The 21,964-nt window shown below is 53.2% G+C and overlaps 1 protein-coding gene across 3 annotated transcripts in view; it reads left to right on the top strand.

The window, feature by feature from the left end:
- The first annotated feature begins 228 nt into the window (after positions 1-228).
- The window catches only part of ZNF362 (zinc finger protein 362), a 50,175-nt gene continuing 28,439 nt past the window's right edge, over positions 229-21,964 (top strand). Inside the window, exon 1 of one of the 3 annotated variants that reach the window (XM_089660411.1) lies at positions 229-360. Coding sequence is in view for 1 of the 3 variants with exons in the window: in XM_089660410.1 (XP_089516536.1) it covers positions 289-360 (72 nt within the window). In the remaining 2 variants the exon portion in view is untranslated. Of the gene's footprint in view, positions 361-4,190; positions 4,444-21,964 lie in introns of those variants that run through there. The other 2 variants (XM_089660410.1, XM_089660412.1) reach the window with 2 other exon arrangements.

Raw genomic sequence — 21,964 nt, 5'->3', positions numbered from 1 at the left:
TATATACAGTATATAGGTGGGGGAGGGGTCTGTATATACAGTATATAGGTGGGGGAGGGGTGGGGACTGTATATACAGTATATAGGTGGGGGGAGGGGACTGTATATACAGTATATAGGTGGGGGAGGGGTGGGGTCTGTATATACAGTATATAGGTGGTATATATAGGTGGGGGGAGGGTGAGGAGGGGAGGTGTGGGGGAGGGGGTGATATTTGGGGGAGGGGGAGGGGCGGTGTAGTGGAGGGGGAGGGGGGGTCTCGCACACACACGGACGGATCTCCCGGTAAATGAAGATCACATCCCCCGCCATCCTCCGCCCCGCTCCCCCTCCGGTGTCCCGGATCTCCGCTCTATGCCAGGTCGGTGTGTCCCCGGTGTGGGGGGAGGGGAGGGGTCGGTGTGTCTGTCCTCTGTGTGTCCCGGCGGGGGGAGGAGGAGGGGGGTGTATTTCCCTCCATCGGTGGTGGGGGCGGGGGGGTCCCGGTGCTCTCGGGGGCCCCCCCGGATGGAGGAGGGGGGAGGGGAGATCTGCAGAACATGGCGGCCCCGGGATCGGATCTCAGACTCTCAGCTGCCATTTTTGTTTTCCTTTTGTCTGAAAATTTTAATAAAACTGTCTGAGAATGTGGGGGAGGGGAGAGGGGCCCCTGCAGGGGGACACGGGGGCCCGGGGAACTTTATACCCACCCGGGGGGGACCCACAAACATCGCCGGCAGACGGACGGTGGAGACCAGAGACAGGTCCTGGGGGAGGGGGGTCCCCAATATCAGCACCATACAGGCAAGTCTGGGGGGGACCCCAATATCATTACAGGGGGGTCCCCAATATCATTATACAGGCAGGTCTGGGGGGACCCCAATATCATTACCGGGGGGGGGGGTCCCCAATATCATCATTATACAGGCAGGTCTGGGGGGGCTACACCGATCTCTTCAATTATTATATGGGGGGGTCACGTGTACCATCATACATCGCACAGACCGCTCATCACTGCTGGGGGGGGACTCTAAGGGATCCTTCACCATATTTATTATGTAGCAGACTGGGGGGGGGGGGCACTAATCTATTATTATTATTCACGAGACATCAGACAGGTGACCCCCCCCCCCCCCGGAGACCCTCCTATGGATGTATTAAGACATCAGACCGCTCATCCCTGTGGGGGGACCCGGGGGGGGGGCCCTGGGGGGGGGGACCCCTCTTCTATTATTCTGGTTACACTGATTATTATTGGACATCAGAGCGCCCCTCCTCCGTCCTGGGAGATCTTCCTCTTATCATTCTCATGGTCTGTACTCAGACAGGTCCTCTTTACTGGGACAGATCCATTGCCAGACAGGTGGGTCCTCCTTCCTGGGGACCTCTTCATGGACATTGTCACCATTATTGGATTTATTACTGGGGGGTATTATTATGATCTATTATTTGATCCCCCTACCTGGGAGATCCTTCTATTATTACTCTTCAGGTCCTACCTGGGGGATCCTTCTATTATTGCTCTTCAGGTCCTCCTACCTGGGGGATCCTTCTATTATTACTCTTCAGGTCCTCCTACCTGGGAGATCCTTCTATTATTACTCTTCAGGTCCTCCTACCTGGGGGATCCTTCTATTATTACTCTTCAGGTCCTACCTGGGGGATCCTTCTATTATTACTCTTCAGGTCCTCCTACCTGGGGGATCCTTCTATTATTACTCTTCAGGTCCTCCTACCTGGGGGATCCTTCTATTATTACTCTTCAGGTCCTCCTACCTGGGAGATCCTTCTGTTATTACTCTTCAGGTCCTACCTGGGGGATCCTTCTGTTATTACTCTTCAGGTCCTCCTACCTGGGGGATCCTTCTGTTATTACTCTTCAGGTCCTCCTACCTGGGAGATCCTTCTATTATTACTCTTCAGGTCCTCCTACCTGGGGGATCCTTCTATTATTACTCTTCAGGTCCTCCTACCTGGGGGATCCTTCTGTTATTACTCTTCAGGTCCTCCTACCTGGGGGATCCTTCTATTATTACTCTTCAGGTCCTCCTACCTGGGGGATCCTTCTATTATTACTCTTCAGGTCCTCCTACCTGGGGGATCCTTCTATTATTACTCTTCAGGTCCTCCTACCTGGGGGATCCTTCTGTTATTACTCTTCAGGTCCTCCTACCTGGGGGATCCTTCTGTTATTACTCTTCAGGTCCTCCTACCTGGGGGATCCTTCTGTTATTACTCTTCAGGTCCTCCTACCTGGGGGATCCTTCTGTTATTACTCTTCAGGTCCTCCTACCTGGGGGATCCTTCTATTATTACTCTTCAGGTCCTCCTACCTGGGGGATCCTTCTATTATTACTCTTCAGGTCCTCCTACCTGGGAGATCCTTCTGTTATTACTCTTCAGGTCCTCCTACCTGGGGGATCCTTCTATTATTGATCTTCAGGTCCTCCTACCTGGGGGATCCTTCTATTATTGATCTTCAGGTCCTCCTACCTGGGGGATCCTTCTGTTATTACTCTTCAGGTCCTCCTACCTGGGGGATCCTTCTATTATTACTCTTCAGGTCCTCTACCTGGGAGATCCTTCTATTATTGATCTTCAGGTCCTCCTACCTGGGGGATCCTTCTATTATTACTCTTCAGGTCCTCCTACCTGGGGGATCCTTCTGTTATTACTCTTCAGGTCCTCCTACCTGGGGGATCCTTCTGTTATTGCTCTTCAGGTCCTCCTACCTGGGGGATCCTTCTGTTATTACTCTTCAGGTCCTCCTACCTGGGGGATCCTTCTATTATTACTCTTCAGGTCCTCCTACCTGGGAGATCCTTCTGTTATTACTCTTCAGGTCCTACCTGGGGGATCCTTCTGTTATTACTCTTCAGGTCCTCCTACCTGGGGGATCCTTCTGTTATTACTCTTCAGGTCCTCCTACCTGGGAGATCCTTCTATTATTACTCTTCAGGTCCTCCTACCTGGGGGATCCTTCTATTATTACTCTTCAGGTCCTCCTACCTGGGGGATCCTTCTGTTATTACTCTTCAGGTCCTCCTACCTGGGGGATCCTTCTATTATTACTCTTCAGGTCCTCCTACCTGGGGGATCCTTCTATTATTACTCTTCAGGTCCTCCTACCTGGGGGATCCTTCTATTATTACTCTTCAGGTCCTCCTACCTGGGGGATCCTTCTATTATTACTCTTCAGGTCCTCCTACCTGGGGGATCCTTCTGTTATTACTCTTCAGGTCCTCCTACCTGGGGGATCCTTCTATTATTACTCTTCAGGTCCTCCTACCTGGGGGATCCTTCTATTATTACTCTTCAGGTCCTCCTACCTGGGAGATCCTTCTGTTATTACTCTTCAGGTCCTCCTACCTGGGGGATCCTTCTGTTATTACTCTTCAGGTCCTCCTACCTGGGGGATCCTTCTGTTATTACTCTTCAGGTCCTCCTACCTGGGGGATCCTTCTATTATTACTCTTCAGGTCCTCCAGTCCGGTGGACCCTTCTATTATTACTCTTCAGGTCCTCCATGCCGGTGGATCCTTCTATTATTACTCTTCAGGTCCTCCAGTCTGGTGGATCCTTCTATTATTACTCTTCAGGTCCTCCAGTCCGGTGGATCCTTCTATTATTACTCTTCAGGTCCTCCAGTCCGGTGGATCCTTCTATTATTACTCTTCAGGTCCTCCAGTCCGGTGGATCCTTCTATTATTACTCTTCAGGTCCTCCAGTCCGGTGGATCCTTCTATTATTACTCTTCAGGTCCTCCAGTCTGGTGAATCCTTCTATTATTACTCTTCAGGTCCTCCAGTCTGGTGGATCCTTCTATTATTACTCTTCAGGTCCTCCAGTCTGGTGGATCCTTCTATTATTACTCTTCAGGTCCTCCAGTCCGGTGGACCCTTCTATTATTACTCTTCAGGTCCTCCATGCCGGTGGATCCTTCTATTATTACTCTTCAGGTCCTCCATGCTGGTGGATCCTTCTATTATTACTCTTCAGGTCCTCCAGTCCGGTGGATCCTTCTATTATTACTCTTCAGGTCCTCCAGTCCGGTGGATCCTTCTATTATTACTCTTCAGGTCCTCCAGTCTGGTGGATCCTTCTATTATTACTCTTCAGGTCCTCCAGTCCGGTGGACCCTTCTGCTACTCTCTTAGAGCTTAGACAGGCCCTCCTTCCTGTAGACCCTCCTCTGGCTCTCCTGATTTCTGGCCAGTTCTCCTGTATTTATGAATTCCCGGCATTGCACCGAGTGGCGCAGAGCTCTCCGTTCCTCCGCACCGAGGCGTCATGTATTAATATTGATGCTGCTTTTCTTCGTAGAGCTCCGGCGCTGCACAGACAGGGGCCCTTTTCATTTCTCCCTCTTTGTGGTGGAAGATTGTACATGACTGTGGCCTTCGCCGCTGCCGCCGCTAAAACGTGGGACTGCTGTTGCTATAACGACGAGCCTCTTCCTCTCCAGGTTTTTTTTTCATTAGTTGGGGTTAGGGGCCCCTTTTCTGAGAAGAAGGTAGAGCCACTTGTGGCCGGTGTGTGTCGGAGGATGTCTGGCGGAGGGATGCAGTGTGTGGAGTCGCTTTCTTTGTGGAGGTTTTCATTATTTGTCTCCGGCCTGCTGCAACTTTCCTCTCAGATGATTGTCGTGTTATAAATGATACCAAAGATCTGATTTACTAACCAAAACCCAAGGAATGGAAATGTGATGTACAGAGCCGGCCGTACCATTCATATCTGTATATACGGGTCTTCACTGGGGGTATAGTGACCGTCTTCTGGGGGTGAGGTGTATGGAGACCGTCTTCTGGGATGAGGTGTATGGAGACCGTCTTCTAGGGGTGAGGTGTATAGTGACCGTCTTCTGGGGGTGAGGTGTATGGAGACCGTCTTCTGGGGGTGAGGCGTATGGTGACCGTCTTCTGGGGGTGAGGTGTATGGAGACCGTCTTCTGGGATGAGGTGTATGGAGACCGTCTTCTGGGATGAGGTGTATGGTGACCGTCTTCTGGGATGAGGTGTATGGTGACCGTCTTCTGGGATGAGGTGTATGGTGACCGTCTTCTGGGATGAGGTGTATGGTGACCGTCTTCTGGGGGTGAGGCGTATGGTGACCGTCTTCTGGGGGTGAGGCGTATGGAGACTGTCTTCTGGGGGTGAGGTGTATGGTGACTATCTTCTGGGGGTGAGGTGTATGGAGACTATCTTCTGGGGGTGAGGTGTATGGAGACTGTCTTCTGGGGGTGAGGTGTATGGTGACCATCTTCTGGGGGTGAGGTGTATGGTGACTATCTTCTGGGGGTGAGGTGTATGGTGACTGTCTTCTGGGGGTGAGGTGTATGGTGACCGTCTTCTGGGGGTGAGGTGTATGGTGACCGTCTTCTGGGGGTGAGGTGTATGGTGACCGTCTTCTGGGGGTGAGGTGTATGGAGACTATCTTCTGGGGGTGAGGCGTATGGTGACCGTCTTCTGGGGGTGAGGCGTATGGAGACCGTCTTCTGGGGGTGAGGCATATGGAGACCGTCTTCTGGGGGTGAGGTGTATGGTGACCGTCTTCTGGGGGTGAGGTGTATGGAGACTATCTTCTGGGGGTTAGGTGTATGGTGACTATCTTCTGGGGGTGAGGTGTATGGTGACTGTCTTCTGGGGGTGAGGCGTATGGTGACCGTCTTCTGGGGGTGAGGCGTATGGAGACCGTCTTCTGGGGGTGAGGTGTATGGTGACTATCTTCTGGGGGTGAGGTGTATGGTGACTGTCTTCTGGGGGTGAGGCGTATGGTGACTATCTTCTGGGGGTGAGGTGTATGGTGACTGTCTTCTGGGGGTGAGGCGTATGGTGACCGTCTTCTGGGGGTGAGGCGTATGGTGACCGTCTTCTGGGGGTGAGGTGTATGGAGACCGTCTTCTGGGGGTGAGGCGTATGGTGACCGTCTTCTGGGGGTGAGGCGTATGGTGACCGTCTTCTGGGGGTGAGGTGTATGGTGACCGTCTTCTGGGGGTGAGGTGTATGGTGACCGTCTTCTAGGGTGAGGTGTATGGTGACCGTCTTCTGGGGGTGAGGTGTATGGTGACCGTCTTCTGGGGATGAGGTGTATGGTGACCATAATCTGGGGGTGAGGTGTATGGTGACCGTCTTCTGGGGATGAGGTGTATGGTGACCGTCTTCTGGGGGTGAGGTGTATGGTGACCATAATCTGGGGGTGAGGTGTATGGTGACCGTCTTCTGGGGGTGAGGTGTATGGTGACCATAATCTGGGGGTGAGGTGTATGGTGACCGTCTTCTGGGGGTGAGGTGTATGGTGACCGTCTTCTGGGGGTGAGGTGTATGGTGACCGTCTTCTGGGGGTGAGGTGTATGGTGACCGCCTTCTGGGGGTGAGGTGTATGGTGACCGTCTTCTGGGGGTGAGGTGTATGGTGACCGTCTTCTGGGATGAGGTGTATGGTGACCATAATCTGGGGGTGAGGCGTATGGTGACCGTCTTCTGGGATGAGGTGTATGGTGACCATAATCTGGGGGTGAGGTGTATGGTGACCATAATCTGGGGGTGAGGTGTATGGTGACCGTCTTCTGGGGGTGAGGTGTATGGTGACCGTCTTCTGGGGGTGAGGTGTATGGTGACCGTCTTCTGGGGGTGAGGTGTATGGTGACCGCCTTCTGGGGGTGAGGTGTATGGTGACCGTCTTCTGGGGGTGAGGTGTATGGTGACCGTCTTCTGGGATGAGGTGTATGGTGACCGTCTTCTGGGATGAGGTGTATGGTGACCGTCTTCTGGGGGTGAGGCGTATGGTGACCGTCTTCTGGGGGTGAGGCGTATGGAGACTGTCTTCTGGGGGTGAGGTGTATGGTGACCGTCTTCTGGGATGAGGTGTATGGTGACCATAATCTGGGGGTGAGGCGTATGGTGACCGTCTTCTGGGATGAGGTGTATGGTGACCATAATCTGGGGGTGAGGTGTATGGTGACCATAATCTGGGGGTGAGGTGTATGGTGACCGTCTTGTGGGGGTGAGGTGTATGGTGACCGTCTTGTGGGGGTGAGGTGTATGGTGACCGTCTTGTGGGGGTGAGGTGTATGGTGACCGTCTTGTGGGGGTGAGGTGTATGGTGACCGTCTTCTGGGGGTGAGGTGTATGGTGACCGTCTTCTGGGGGTGAGGTGTATGGTGACTGTCTTCTGGGGGTGAGGTGTATGGTGACCGTCTTCTGAGGGTGAGGTGTATGGTGACCATAATCTGGGGGTGAGGTGTATGGTGACCATAATCTGGGGGTGAGGTGTATGGTGACCTTCTTCTGGGATGAGGTGTATGGTGACCGTCTTCTGGGGGTGAGGTGTATGGTGACCGTCTTCTGGGGGTGAGGTGCATGGTGACCGTCTTCTGGGGGTGAGGCGTATGGTGACCATAATCTGGGGGTGAGGTGTATGGTGACCGTCTTCTGGGGGTGAGGCGTATGGTGACCGTCTTCTGGGGGTGAGGTGCATGGTGACCGTCTTCTGGGGGTGAGGTGTATGGTGACCGTCTTCTGGGGGTGAGGCGTATGGTGACCATAATCTGGGGGTGAGGTGTATGGTGACCGTCTTCTGGGGGTGAGGCGTATGGTGACCGTCTTCTGGGGGTGAGGCGTATGGTGACCATAATCTGGGGGTGAGGCGTATGGTGACCGTCTTCTGAGGGTGAGGTGTATGGTGACCATAATCTGGGGGTGAGGTGTATGGTGACCGTCTTCTGGGGGTGAGGTGTATGGTGACCATAATCTGGGGGTGAGGTGTATGGTGACCGTCTTCTGGGGGTGAGGCGTATGGTGACCATAATCTGGGGGTGAGGTGTATGGTGACCGTCTTCTGAGGGTGAGGTGTATGGTGACCATAATCTGGGGGTGAGGTGTATGGTGACTGTCTTCTGGGGATGAGGTGTATGGTGACCATAATCTGGGGGTGAGGTGTATGGTGACCGTCTTCTGGGGGTGAGGTGTATGGTGACCGTCTTCTGGGGGTGAGGTGTATGGTGACCGTCTTCTGGGGGTGAGGTGTATGGTGACCGTCTTCTGGGGGTGAGGTGTATGGTGACCGTCTTCTGGGGTGAGGTGTATGGTGACCGTCTTCTGGGGGTGAGGTGTATGGTGACCGTCTTCTGGGGGTGAGGTGTATGGTGACCGTCTTCTGGGGTGAGGTGTATGGTGACCGTCTTCTGGGGGTGAGGTATATGAGATGGACTGCAATCTGGGGGTGAGGTGTATGGTGACCGTCTTCTGAGAGTGGGGTGTATGGTGACCATAATCTGGGGGTGAGGCGTATGGTGACCATAATCTGGGGGTGAGGTGTATGGTGACCATAATCTGGGGGTGAGGTGTATGGTGACCATAATCTGGGGGTGAGGTGTATGGTGACCGTCTTCTGGGGGTGAGGTGTATGGTGACCATAATCTGGGGGTGAGGGGTATGGTGACCGTCTTCTGGGGGTGAGGTGTATGGTGACCATCTTCTGGGGTGAGGTGTATGGTGACCATCTTCTGGGGTGAGGTGTATGGTGACCGCCTTCTGGGGGTGAGGTGTATGGTGACCGTCTTCTGGGGTGAGGTGTATGGTGACCGTCTTCTGAAGGTGAGGTATATGAGATGGACTGCAATCTGGGGGGATACAGACATTGATGGGGTATATACTAATCTTTTCTATGTATATGGAGATGGGGTTTTGGGGTGATATATAAATGGGGTGAAGGGGTTTCTCTGGTGTATTTGAAGGCTCTGTGTTGTCTGATGTCTGTATGAAGACCGTTGTGTTCCAGATGATGGAATTCTATGATGGACCTTATAAATGATTTGATGTATCTTCCATATAATTGTAATAACCGATAAGACGGATGATAATTCCTCACAATCATCTTTAGTGTTTTTATTGATCTGTGTGTTGGAACGTTCTTCACCTTCATTGGGCCTTGTCTTTGGCTGATGGGATTCTTCCCTCGATTGGTTGGGGTCTTCAGCCGGGCCTGATGGATCTGGGGTGATCGGGATGTTTGGGGTTATAGTTTGTCTGTCCCGTTGCAGTCCTTAAGCTGTGTAATTCCTTTCTGCTCCTTACTTCAGAGACCAGGACCTCAGAAATTGGCTACAATTCGGCCACTTGAGAGGAACCATCACAGGCAGATCTCTCTGGTATTCTGGAGGTGGGAACTGTAAGGTCATCTTTAAGAACCATCAAAATCTTCCCACAACTGTCACCCAGACTCCAGTTCTAACTGTCACTTTCCGGGTTTGACTCTGATTGGTGGCTGTGAGGAAGAACTGGGGGTGCTTAGTATTGTTCGTTGATGAGAATGGGGCAGGGGCACACAACTCCATTCAGAGTTCAGATAGCAGTCAGTCAGTCTAGGAGCCTGCTGACAAGTTGGAGCACCCTGGCCTCCATGTAGATTGGCACTTGTGTCATGGCTTGGTGACCCCAGACCCGTGTCCAGGCATAACTGACAGGTTGAGGGTGTCACAATACCAGACTGAAGAAGTGTTGTCGGTTCCTCTCAGCCTCCAGACGGTTCACTTTCCAGCTGTCATTGTCCGGGGAAGATTTCAGTCTGATTGCTGGCTGGTGGTCAAAGAACGGAAAGTGTGAAACATGAAGACCTCCATGTGCTGCTACTTCATCATAGAGGTTTGTGTACAGTGTGGATGCAGGTTTCTGCCGTTGTCAGTTCTCCGATAATGACGTATGGAATGTCCAGCTGAATATTGATGACCTCAGTCCAGGAACAATAGGAGGTGACCTTCTGTAGATGTCTGTAATTCTGAAGGTGTTGCATGCCATGGTCATTCTACAGCTCCCTTATGAGGACATATTGGGCGGACTGATACCTCAAATCTGACCATTCACAGCAATAACTGGTCTGACAGATGTGGGGTCATGTGGCAGAACCCATTTTCTGTTGGGTGGACCCCGGAGATGGAGGGGAGCATATGCTTTGCTGCGCCATATTCCAGGGCAGATATTGGTCAGCCAGGTAAGCTGGTTGCCCTATAGGACATCCATTGGCAGAGAGGGTCTAATATGAGCCTTTTCTTCAGATAACCGGCAGAAGGTTCCCCACGTGTCGTATTCTCTGGGGCGAGGACTTGCTTATCGTGTGTATAGATGCTGACAATGAGTGTTTCCTATTCGCTGTCTGTCGGCTCGTATCTTGGAAAACATTTTCTTGCGTCTTTTGGATAATTGCAAACAGTGACCTGTTGATCTTCTCAGCAATCCTGAGATGTCCTGTGATCTCGTGGAGCTTACTCGGCCCTCCCAGCTCTTATCTCGGACTACAGAACAATCACTTTCTGTTGTGGAGGGAAGGGGGGGATTCAGTAGTTCAACAAAAAACAGCTGGGCGGGGCTGATACCATTTATTGGGATTGCAGTCCACAAAGTCCTATGTTGTGTCAGCCCAGGAAATGGAAGTGGATTTCTGAAGGATCAGTAGGTATATCTTTGTATTTGCTGGTCTTTAATGGGATGGAATGTGGGGGATGTCCTGCCCATGGTTGGCATCACTGGGATTGTTCGTTTTGTGGCAGATCAGAATTTACAATCTGTGTGTGTAATGTATACAGTGCGGCAGAGGTCACATGGTCTGTGCCAGTGGGATGGACCACTAATCAGTCACAGCAGCTGATTGGCTAGGTCCGAATTGATGTCAGCCCTCTAAGAGCTTTAGGTACAAAAGATAGAAGATATATTCTGGGACTGGTTGTGCCATTCACCTCTGCAGGTGGATCTCTCTTTGATCTTTGAAAGATATTCAGACTGCCACATTTTTATATACAGTGGGGATGGAAAGTTTGGGCACCCCAGCTAAAAATTTGTATTAATGTGCATAAAGAAGCCAAGGAAAGATGGAAAAATCTCCAAAAGGCATCAAATTACAGATTAGACATTCTTATAATATGTCAACAAAAGTTAGATTTTATTTCCATCATTTACACGTTTAAAATAACAGAAAACAAAAAAATGGCATCTGCAAAAGTTTGGGCCCCCTGCAGAATTTATAGCATGCACTGCCCCCTTTGCCAAGCTGAGACCTGCCAGTGTCATGGATTGTTCTCAATCATCGTCTGGGAAGACCAGGTGATGTCAATCTCAAAGGTTTTAAATGCCCCGACTCATCTGACCTTGCCCCAACAATCAGCACCATGGGTTCTTCTAAGCAGTTGTCTAGAAAACTGAAACTGAAAATAGTTGACGCTCACAAAGCTGGAGAAGGCTATAAGAAGATAGCAAAGCGTTTTCAGATGTTAATATCCTCTGTTCGGAATGTAATTAAGAAATGGCAGTCATCAGGAACAGTGGAAGTTAAAGCAAGATCTGGAAGACCAAGAAAAATATCAGACAGAACAGCTCGCAGGATTGTGAGAAAAACAATTCAAAACCCACGTTTGACGGCACGATCCCTCCAGAAAGATCTGCAGACACTGGAGTTGTGGTACACTATTCCACTATAAAGAGATACTTGTACAAATATGGTCTTCATGGAAGAGTCATCAGAAGAAAACCTCTTCTACGTCCTCACCACAAAAATCATCGTTTGAACTTTGCAAATGAACATATAGACAAGCCTGATACATTTTGGAAACAAGTTCTGTGGACCGATGAGGTTAAAATGGAACTTTTTGGCCGGAATGAGCAAAGGTACGTTTGGAGAAGAAGGGGCACAGAATTGAATGAAAAGAACCTCTGTCCAACTGTGAAGCATGGGGTTGGATCAATCATGCTTTGGGGTTGTGTTGCAGCCAGTGGCACAGGGAACATCTCACAAGTAGAAGGAAAAATGGATTCAATAAAATTTCAGCAAGTTTTGGATGGTAACTTGATGCCATCTGTGAAAAAGCTGAAGTTAAAGAGAGGATGGCTTCTACAAATGGATAATGATCCTAAACACACCTGGAAATCCATGGGGGATTACATCAAGAGGCGTAAACTGAAGGTTTTGCCATGGCCTTCACAATCTCCTGACCTCAACATCATTGAAAATCTATGGATAGACCTTAAAAGAGCCGTGCGTGACAGACAGCCCAGAAATCTCAAAGAGCTGGAAGACTTTTGTAAGGAAGAATGGGCAAAGATACCTCAAACAAGAACTGAAAGACTCTTGGCTGGCTACAAAAAGCGTTTACAAGCCGTGATACTTGCCAAAGGGGGCAGTACAAGATATTAACTCTGCAGGGGGCCCAAACTTTTGCAGATGCCATTTTTTTGTTTTCTGTTATTTTGAAAGTGTAAATGATGGAAATAAAATCTAACTTTTGTTGACATATTATAAGAATGTCTAATCTGTAATTTGATGGCTTTTGGAGATTTTTCCATCTTTCCTTGGCTTCTTTATGCACATTAATACACATTTTTAGCTGGGGTGCCCAAACTTTCCATCCCTGGAAAGTGGGGTCCTGTCTGGTGTGTAGGTCCAGGTCTCGTCTGGTGTGTAGGTGCGGGTCTCGTCTGGTGTGTAGGCACGGGTCTCGTCTGGTGTGTAGGCACGGGTCTCGTCTGGTGTGTAGGTCCGGGTCTCGTCTGGTGTGTAGGTCCGGGTCTCGTCTGGTGTGTAGGTCCGGGTCTCGTCTGGTGTGTAGGTCCGGGTCTCGTCTGGTGTGTAGGCCTGGGCCGTGTCTGGTGTGTAGGCACGGGTCTCGTCTGGTGTGTAGGTCCGGGTCGTGTCTGGTGTGTAGGCGCGGATCGTGTCTGGTGTGTAGGCGCGGGTCGTGTCTGGTGTGTAGGCGCGGGTCGTGTCTGGTGTGTAGGCGCGGGTCGTGTCTGGTGTGTAGGCGCGGGTCGTGTCTGGTGTGTAGGCGCGGGTCGTGTCTGGTGTGTAGGCGCGGGTCGTGTCTGGTGTGTAGGCGCGGGTCGTGTCTGGTGTGTAGGCGCGGGTCGTGTCTGGTGTGTAGGCGCGGGTCGTGTCTGGTGTGTAGGCGCGGGTCGTGTCTGGTGTGTAGGCGCGGGTCGTGTCTGGTGTGTAGGCCCGGGTCACTTCTGGTGTGTAGGCCCGGGTCACTTCTGGTTTGTAGACACAAGTCTCTTCTGGTGCGTAGGTCTGGGTCCTGTCTGGTGTGTAGGTCCGGGTCTCGTCTGGTGTGTAGGCACGGGTCTCGTCTGGTGTGTAGGTCCGGGTCTCGTCTGGTGTGTAGGTCCGGGTCTCGTCTGGTGTGTAGGTCCGGGTCTCGTCTGGTGTGTAGGTCCGGGTCTCGTTTGGTGTGTAGGCCCGGGCCTCGTCTGGTGTGTAGGCCCGGGCCTCGTCTGGTGTGTAGGCCCGGGCCTCGTCTGGTGTGTAGGCCCGGGCCTCGTCTGGTGTGTAGGCCCGGGCCTCGTCTGGTGTGTAGGCCCGGGCCTCGTCTGGTGTGTAGGCCCGGGCCTCGTCTGGTGTGTAGGCCCGGGCCTCGTCTGGTGTGTAGGCCCGGGCCTCGTCTGGTGTGTAGGCACGGGTCTCGTCTGGTGTGTAGGCCCGGGCCTCGTCTGGTGTGTAGGCACGGGTCTCGTCTGGTGTGTAGGTCCGGGTCGTGTCTGGTGTGTAGGTCCGGGTCTCGTCTGGTGTGTAGGTCCGGGTCTCGTCTGGTGTGTAGGTCCGGGTCTCGTCTGGTGTGTAGGTCCGGGTCTCGTCTGGTGTGTAGGCACGGGTCTCGTCTGGTGTGTAGGCACGGGTCTCGTCTGGTGTGTAGGCACGGGGCTCGTCTGGTGTGTAGGCACGGGGCTCGTCTGGTGTGTAGGCACGGGTCTCGTCTGGTGTGTAGGTCCGGGTCTCGTCTGGTGTGTAGGTCCGGGTCTCGTCTGGTGTGTAGGTCCGGGTCTCGTCTGGTGTGTAGGTCCGGGTCTCGTCTGGTGTGTAGGCCTGGGCCGTGTCTGGTGTGTAGGCACGGGTCTCGTCTGGTGTGTAGGTCCGGGTCTCGTCTGGTGTGTAGGCACGGGTCTCGTCTGGTGTGTAGGCACGGGTCTCGTCTGGTGTGTAGGCCCGGGCCGTGTCTGGTGTGTAGGCCCGGGCCGTGTCTGGTGTGTAGGCCCGGGCCGTGTCTGGTGTGTAGGCCCGGGCCGTGTCTGGTGTGTAGGCCCGGGCCGTGTCTGGTGTGTAGGCCCGGGCCGTGTCTGGTGTGTAGGCACGGGGCTCGTCTGGTGTGTAGGCACGGGGCTCGTCTGGTGTGTAGGCGCGGGTCCTGTCTGGTGTGTAGGCGCGGGTCCTGTCTGGTGTGTAGGCGCGGGTCCTGTCTGGTGTGTAGGCGCGAATCCTGTCTGGTGTGTAGGCGCGGGTCCTGTCTGGTGTGTAGGCGCGGGTCCTGTCTGGTGTGTAGGCGCGGGTCCTGTCTGGTGTGTAGGCGCGGGTCCTGTCTGGTGTGTAGGCGCGGGTCCTGTCTGGTGTGTAGGCGCGGGTCCTGTCTGGTGTGTAGGCACGGGTCCTGTCTGGTGTGTAGGCACGGGTCTCGTCTGGTGTGTAGGCACGGGTCTCGTCTGGTGTGTAGGCACGGGTCTCGTCTGGTGTGTAGGCACGGGTCTCGTCTGGTGTGTAGGCACGGGTCTCGTCTGGTGTGTAGGCACGGGTCTCGTCTGGTGTGTAGGTCCGGGCCGTGTCTGGTGTGTAGGTCCGGGTCTCGTCTGGTGTGTAGGCACGGGTCACGTCTGGTGTGTAGGCACGGGTCACGTCTGGTGTGTAGGCACGGGTCACGTCTGGCCTGGCAGTTTCATTGTCCCTTTCACTGTGACCACCATTTCAGTGACCATCTTTAACTCTTCCCCACCCATATATCATTTGCTGCAGTGATTTTACACATCCATTTTCCAGCATGCTGGTTGTATTGTTTTCATCTCTTCCTGGATACACATTACCAGTCAGTGGTGAATGGCTGATGTCAGAGTATTGTGGTGATATTGGCGGACTGTCATTGGTAGTCTACTTCCCGTCCGCCCCCTGAATGTTTCCTGCTGGGCAGGTTAGGAGATTGTGTGCCCAGAGGTGTCTTCAGAGGATGTAGAAGTCTCTGCAGATTGCAGTGATGGGAGCTGAGGAAAGCTCTGCCAGGTGAGACCTGGAGACTTCTATCCTGTATGGGTGAGGAGATCATCCCGAGCTAATTGGTGTATTAACACTTCATCAATGCGTTACCCCGTATGACCTGCATCCTCCATGCATTCTCCTTCCAGGCAGAGAGAGCTCACCGATCTGTAGGACAGTCCATTAATTGTCATTGTTTTCTGCAGAATGTGAGCTCAGCACTTGTAGACATGACTAAGGCCTTTCCAGCCTGTGATGAACGCAGACAGACCTGGGGGAGTCACGTGGGATTCACCGCCTGTTATTGATTTTCTTGCCCACATTGACCAGCCAGGGAAGTCATTGTGTTGTCTGTGCTGAGGAACCTAACAACTGCTGTTCCTGTGTGGTGATTGGTCAGCTTCATGATGAGTCCTGGATTTAGATGGCACCACATGCCTTGTACTACAGGCTCAGTTTAAATCCAGAAACAGAAAAATCATACCAGTCCTTAGATGTGTGGCTGCATTAGTTTTCCTTTCTTAGGCTATTTTTCCCATTATTTGTACCCGGTGATCCTGCCAGTAACACACCTCCTGACCTTGGATGACAACGCTCACTGCACTGTATCTATGGAGGAGAAACATTCTAGACTTCAGTGCTTTGTGTCACCGACCCACAGCATGTACACAGGTCGGAAAACGCCTTATCTGCCTATGCGTTTCAGGTCACAGCCAGGCAGCTTGCACTTCGGAAGGATATGGCACCAATGGCAGCCTCCATATTTCCCTGGTTAGTTTATAAGATCAAGGGAATTCAATGTATAGAAGGGCCCCAGAGATGAAAGAAGTCAGGGCCCCATCTACAGAACCTCAGGAGGAACCTTCGTGGAGCCAGAGAGAGCCGGCTTCCATGGAGAACAATGGGGAAGACAGTGCGTTGTTTGCCTGGCTTCTGGTCTTTTTGTAGACATTGGACATCCAATCATAGACTCTTGTGGCTACTCTAGAATTGTCTGCATTCGGGTGGATTTACTTTGTAATTGAATGGTATTGTCGGTCTGTTATTGTCGGTCTGTTATTGTCGGTCTGTTATTGTCGGTCTGTTATTGTCGGTCTGGTATTGTCGGTCTGTTATTGTCGGTCTGTTATTGTCGGTCTGTTATTGTCGGTCTGTTATTGTCGGTCAGGTATTGTCGGTCTGGTATTGTCGGTCTGTTATTGTCGGTCTGTTATTGTCGGTCTGGTATTGTCGGTCTGGTATTGTCGGTCTGGTATTGTCGATCTGTTATTGTCGGTCTGTTATTGTCGGTCTGGTATTGTCGGTCTGTTATTGTCGGTCTGTTATTGTCGGTCTGGTATTGTCGGTCTGTTATTGTCGGTCTGTTATTGTCGGTCAGGTATTGTCGGTCTGGTATTGTCGGTCTGGTATTGTCGGTCTGGTATTGTCGGTCTGTTATTGTCGGTCTGTTATTGTCGGTCTGGTATTGTCGGTCTGGTATTGTCGGTCTGGTATTGTCGGTCTGGTATTGTCGGTCTGTTATTGTCGGTCTGGTATTGTCGGTCTGTTATTGTCGGTCTGGTATTGTCGGTCTGGTATTGTCGGTCTGTTATTGTCGGTCTGGTATTGTCGGTCTGTTATTGTCGGTCTGTTATTGTCGGTCTGTTATTGTCGGTCTGTTATTGTCGGTCTGTTATTGTCGGTCTGTTATTGTCGGTCTGGTATTGTCGGTCTGTTATTGTCGGTCTGTTATTGTCGGTCTGTTATTGTCGGTCTGGTATTGTCGGTCTGTTATTGTCGGTCTGTTATTGTCGGTCTGTTTTATGCTGCGTTGTTGCCGGCATACCGCTAATCAGTCTGTAAAAACTAGTTGGCTGTAGTGATTGGTCAGGAAAATCCAACCCAGGTGATTGATTCTTCCCCAAGATTGGTCAGGTTGGAGGTGTCATCAGAGATCGAAGATTATCCTCTGACATGGGTTGTCCTGTGTATGGACACCTTGTGCACCAGGAATGGCTCCAGATCCTATTTGCTGGTACTGAGAGCCATGTTGGTGAGAGGAATGTTGTGTTGTATGAGCTTTGTTCTTTGCTTTCCTTAGTGATGAGCTCCTCCTCCTCTCCACAGCTCGGGATGCTGAGGGTTAAGCCTTGCGTTTCTCTGGCGGAGGCAGGATTGTGCCCTGTTTCTGTGTGAGGCCTGGAGGAGCAGGAACTGACCCTGGAACCTGCTGAGATCTTCATATCTGACTAAAAATAAACACAGGCTTTCATAGCATTCCTCAGAAAGCCTCATCTCTGGATTAACGCCTTCACTGCTGGCCGCGCAGACCGACTGCTGGGAGGTTCTTACACTATGGAATGCAGGGATGTGGATGTGTCCATGTGTATGAGGAACAATGGAACAGAGAACAAATTATACTTGTATTCTGATTAATGGCATCAGGATGGACTGATGAGATCCTCGTGCCTGATCAGGACAGAATGTGTGTTTATATACTGTACACACCTAGAAAGACCCACACGCATGAATGCATGCTGTATATAGACTGACCAGCATTGGACGTACACCTGGGACGGCCCACACTGGACCTACGCCTGGGACGGCCCGCACTGGACCTACGCCTGGGACGGCCCGCGCTGGACCTACGCCTGGGACGGCCCGCGCTGGACCTACGCCTGGGACGGCCCGCGCTGGACCTACGCCTGGGACGGCCCACGCTGGACCTACGCCTGGGACGGCCCGCGCTGGACCTACGCCTGGGACGGCCCGCGCTGGACCTACGCCTGGGACGGCCCGCGCTGGACGTACGCCTGGGGCGGCCCGGGCTGGACGTACGCCTGGGACGGCCCGCGCTGGACGTACGCCTGGGACGGCCCGCGCTGGACGTACGCCTGGGACGGCCCGCGCTGGACGTACGCCTGGGACGGCCCACACTGGACGTACACCTGGGACGGCTCACGCTGGACGTACGCCTGGGGCGGCCCGGGCTGGACGTACGCCTGGGGCGGCCCGGGCTGGACGTACGCCTGGGGCGGCCCGCGCTGGACGTACGCCTGGGGCGGCCCGCGCTGGACGTACGCCTGGGACGGCCCGCGCTGGACGTACGCCTGGGACGGCCCGCGCTGGACGTACGCCTGGGACGGCTCGCGTTGGGCCTAGGCCTGTGACGACATTCTGATTTCTAGGGCCACACACTGCCATATCCCCGTACAAGGGTCTTTCCCACATCACCACAATGTGGGTTGTTGTAGGTATAAATGTGAGGTAATGATTGAGGGCTCATGGGTGACCCAATGGTATATCTGGGCATTACAGTAAGCTCCCGGTACAAGGATTCCATTGTGTGCTGCTTCATTTTCTTGTTCCAATCTTCCTGTCAATGGAAAAAACTAATTTTTAATTCCTTACTCTAAAGGTATCCAGACGGGGATCCATATAAATACCCATGGTAGACATGTTGGTGTTTGTAAGGTCTGCTTTAGACCAATGTTGGATTTTTATACAGGCTCTCCTCAGTCTTGGTGGTGGTGTGTATGGCCCGGCTCTCCTCAGTCTTGGTAGTGGTGTGTATGGCCCGGCTCTCCTCAGTCTTGGTAGTGGTGTGTATGGCCCGGCTCTCCTCAGTCTTGGTAGTGGTGTGTATGGCCCGGCTCTCCTCAGTTTTGGTAGTGGTGTGTATGGGCCGGCTCTCCTTAGTGTTGGGGGTGGTGTGTATGGCCCCGCTCTCCTCAGTCTTGGTAGTGGTGTGTATGGCCCCGCTCTCCTCAGTTTTGGTAGTGGTGTGTATGAGCCGTCTCTCCTTAGGCTTGGGGGTGGTGTGTGTGGGCCGGCTCTCCTCAGTCTTGGTAGTGGTGTGTATGGGGCGGCTCTTCTCCATCTGGGTAGTGGTGTGTATAGCCCGGCTCTTCTCAGTCTTGGTAGTGGTGTATATGGCCCGGCCCTTCTGTCTTGGTAGTAGTGTGTATGGCCCGGCTCTTCTCAGTCTTGGTGGTGGTGTGTATGGCCCCGCTCTCGTCAGTCTTGGTAGTGGTGTGTATGGCCAAGCCCTTCTGTCTTGGTAGTAGTGTGTATGGCCCGGCTCTTCTCAGTCTTGGTGGTGGTGTGTATGGCCCCGCTCTCCTCAGTCTTGGTGGTGGTGTGTATGGCCCCGCTCTCCTCAGTCTTGGTGGTGGTGTGTATGGCCCAGCTTTCCTCAGTCTTGGTAGTGGTGTGTATGGCCTGGCTCTCCTCCAGTCTTGGTAGTGATGTGTATGGCCAGGCTCTCCTCAGTTTTGGTAGTGGTGTGTATGGCCCGGATCTCCTCAGTCTTGGTAGTGGTGTGTATGGCCCGGATCTCCTCAGTCTTGGTAGTGGTGTGTATGGGCCGGCTCTCCTCCAGTCTTGGTAGTGGTGTGTATGGCCCGGCTCTCCTCAGTCTTGGTAGTGGTGTGTATGGGCCGGCTCTCCTCAGTCTTGGTAGTGGTGTGTATGGGCCGGCTCTCCTCAGGCTTGGTAGTGGTGTGTATGGGCCGGCTCTCCTCAGTCTTGGTAGTGGTGTGTATGGGCCGGCTCTCCTCAGTCTTGGTAGTGGTGTGTATGGGCCGGCTCTCCTCCAGTCTTGGTGGTGGTGTGTATGGCCCGGCTCTCCTCAGTCTTGGTAGTGGTGTGTATGGCCCGGCTCTCCTCAGTCTTGGTAGTGGTGTGTATGGCCCGGCTCTCCTCAGTCTTGGTAGTGGTGTGTATGGCCCGGCTCTCCTCAGTTTTGGTAGTGGTGTGTATGGGCCGGCTCTCCTTAGTGTTGGGGGTGGTGTGTATGGCCCCGCTCTCCTCAGTCTTGGTAGTGGTGTGTATGGCCCCGCTCTCCTCAGTTTTGGTAGTGGTGTGTATGAGCCGTCTCTCCTTAGGCTTGGGGGTGGTGTGTGTGGGCCGGCTCTCCTCAGTCTTGGTAGTGGTGTGTATGGGGCGGCTCTTCTCCATCTGGGTAGTGGTGTGTATAGCCCGGCTCTTCTCAGTCTTGGTAGTGGTGTATATGGCCCGGCCCTTCTGTCTTGGTAGTAGTGTGTATGGCCCGGCTCTTCTCAGTCTTGGTGGTGGTGTGTATGGCCCCGCTCTCGTCAGTCTTGGTAGTGGTGTGTATGGCCAAGCCCTTCTGTCTTGGTAGTAGTGTGTATGGCCCGGCTCTTCTCAGTCTTGGTGGTGGTGTGTATGGCCCCGCTCTCCTCAGTCTTGGTGGTGGTGTGTATGGCCCCGCTCTCCTCAGTCTTGGTGGTGGTGTGTATGGCCCAGCTTTCCTCAGTCTTGGTAGTGGTGTGTATGGCCTGGCTCTCCTCCAGTCTTGGTAGTGATGTGTATGGCCAGGCTCTCCTCAGTTTTGGTAGTGGTGTGTATGGCCCGGATCTCCTCAGTCTTGGTAGTGGTGTGTATGGCCCGGATCTCCTCAGTCTTGGTAGTGGTGTGTATGGGCCGGCTCTCCTCCAGTCTTGGTAGTGGTGTGTATGGCCCGGCTCTCCTCAGTCTTGGTAGTGGTGTGTATGGGCCGGCTCTCCTCAGTCTTGGTAGTGGTGTGTATGGGCCGGCTCTCCTCAGGCTTGGTAGTGGTGTGTATGGGCCGGCTCTCCTCAGTCTTGGTAGTGGTGTGTATGGGCCGGCTCTCCTCAGTCTTGGTAGTGGTGTGTATGGGCCGGCTCTCCTCCAGTCTTGGTAGTGGTGTGTATGGCCCGGCTTTCCTCAGTCTTGGTAGTGGTGTGTATGGCCTGGCTCTCCTCAGTCTTGGTAGTGGTGTGTATGGGCCGGCTCTCCTCAGTCTTGGTAGTGGTGTGTATGGCCAGGCTCTCCTCAGTCTTGGTAGTGGTGTGTATGGGCCAGGCTCTCCTCAGTCTTGGTAGTGGTGTGTATGGGCCGGCTTTCCTCAGTCTTGGTAGTGGTGTGTATGGGCCAGCTCTCCTCAGTCTTGGTAGTGGTGTGTATGGGCCGGCTTTCCTCAGTCTTGGTAGTGGTGTGTATGGCCTGGCTCTCCTCTAGTCTTGGCAGTGGTGTGTATGCTCCGGCTCTCGTTAGTCTTGGCAGTGCTGTGTATGGCCCGGCTCTCCTCCAGTCTTGGTAGTGGTGTGTATGGCCTGGCTCTCCTCAGTCTTGGTGGTGGTGTGTATGGGCCGGCTCTCCTCAGTCTTGAGGGTGGTGTGTATGGGCCGGCTCTCCTCAGTCTTGAGGGTGGTGTGTATGGGCCGGCTCTTCTCCATCTTGAGGGTGGTGTATATGGCCCGGCTCTTCTCCGTCTGGGTAGTGGTGTGTATAGCCCGGCTCTTTTCAGTCTTGGTAGTGGTGTGTATGGCCTGACTCTCCTCAGTCTTGGTGGTGGTGTGTATGGCCCGACTCTCCTCAGTCTTGGTGGTGGTGTGTATGGGCCGGCTTTCCTCAGTCTTGGTAGTGGTGTGTATGGCCTGGCTCTCCTCAGTCTTGGTGGTGGTGTGTATGGGCCGGCTCTCCTCAGTCTTGAGGGTGGTGTGTATGGGCCGGCTCTCCTCAGTCTTGAGGGTGGTGTGTATGGGGCGGCTCTCCTCCATCTTGAGGGTGGTGTATATGGCCCGGCTCTTCTCCGTCTGGGTAGTGGTGTGTATAGCCCGGCTCTTTTCAGTCTTGGTAGTGGTGTGTATGGCCCGACTCTCCTCAGTCTTGGTAGTGGTGTGTATGGGCCGGCTCTCCTCAGTCTTGGTAGTGGTGTGTATGGCCAGGCTCTCCTCAGTCTTGGTAGTGGTGTGTATGGGCCAGGCTCTCCTCAGTCTTGGTAGTGGTGTGTATGGGCCGGCTTTCCTCAGTCTTGGTAGTGGTGTGTATGGGCCAGCTCTCCTCAGTCTTGGTAGTGGTGTGTATGGGCCGGCTTTCCTCAGTCTTGGTAGTGGTGTGTATGGCCTGGCTCTCCTCTAGTCTTGGCAGTGGTGTGTATGCTCCGGCTCTCGTTAGTCTTGGCAGTGCTGTGTATGGCCCGGCTCTCCTCCAGTCTTGGTAGTGGTGTGTATGGCCTGGCTCTCCTCA

The sequence above is a fragment of the Staurois parvus genome, unplaced genomic scaffold, assembly GCF_062004578.1.
Source record: "Staurois parvus isolate SC_StPar_1 unplaced genomic scaffold, SC_StPar_1.0 ptg001240l, whole genome shotgun sequence".
Lineage (NCBI taxonomy): Eukaryota > Metazoa > Chordata > Amphibia > Anura > Ranidae > Staurois > Staurois parvus.
The sequence above is the reverse complement of the archived record's forward strand: the minus strand, read 5'-3'. Positions and strand labels throughout refer to the sequence as shown.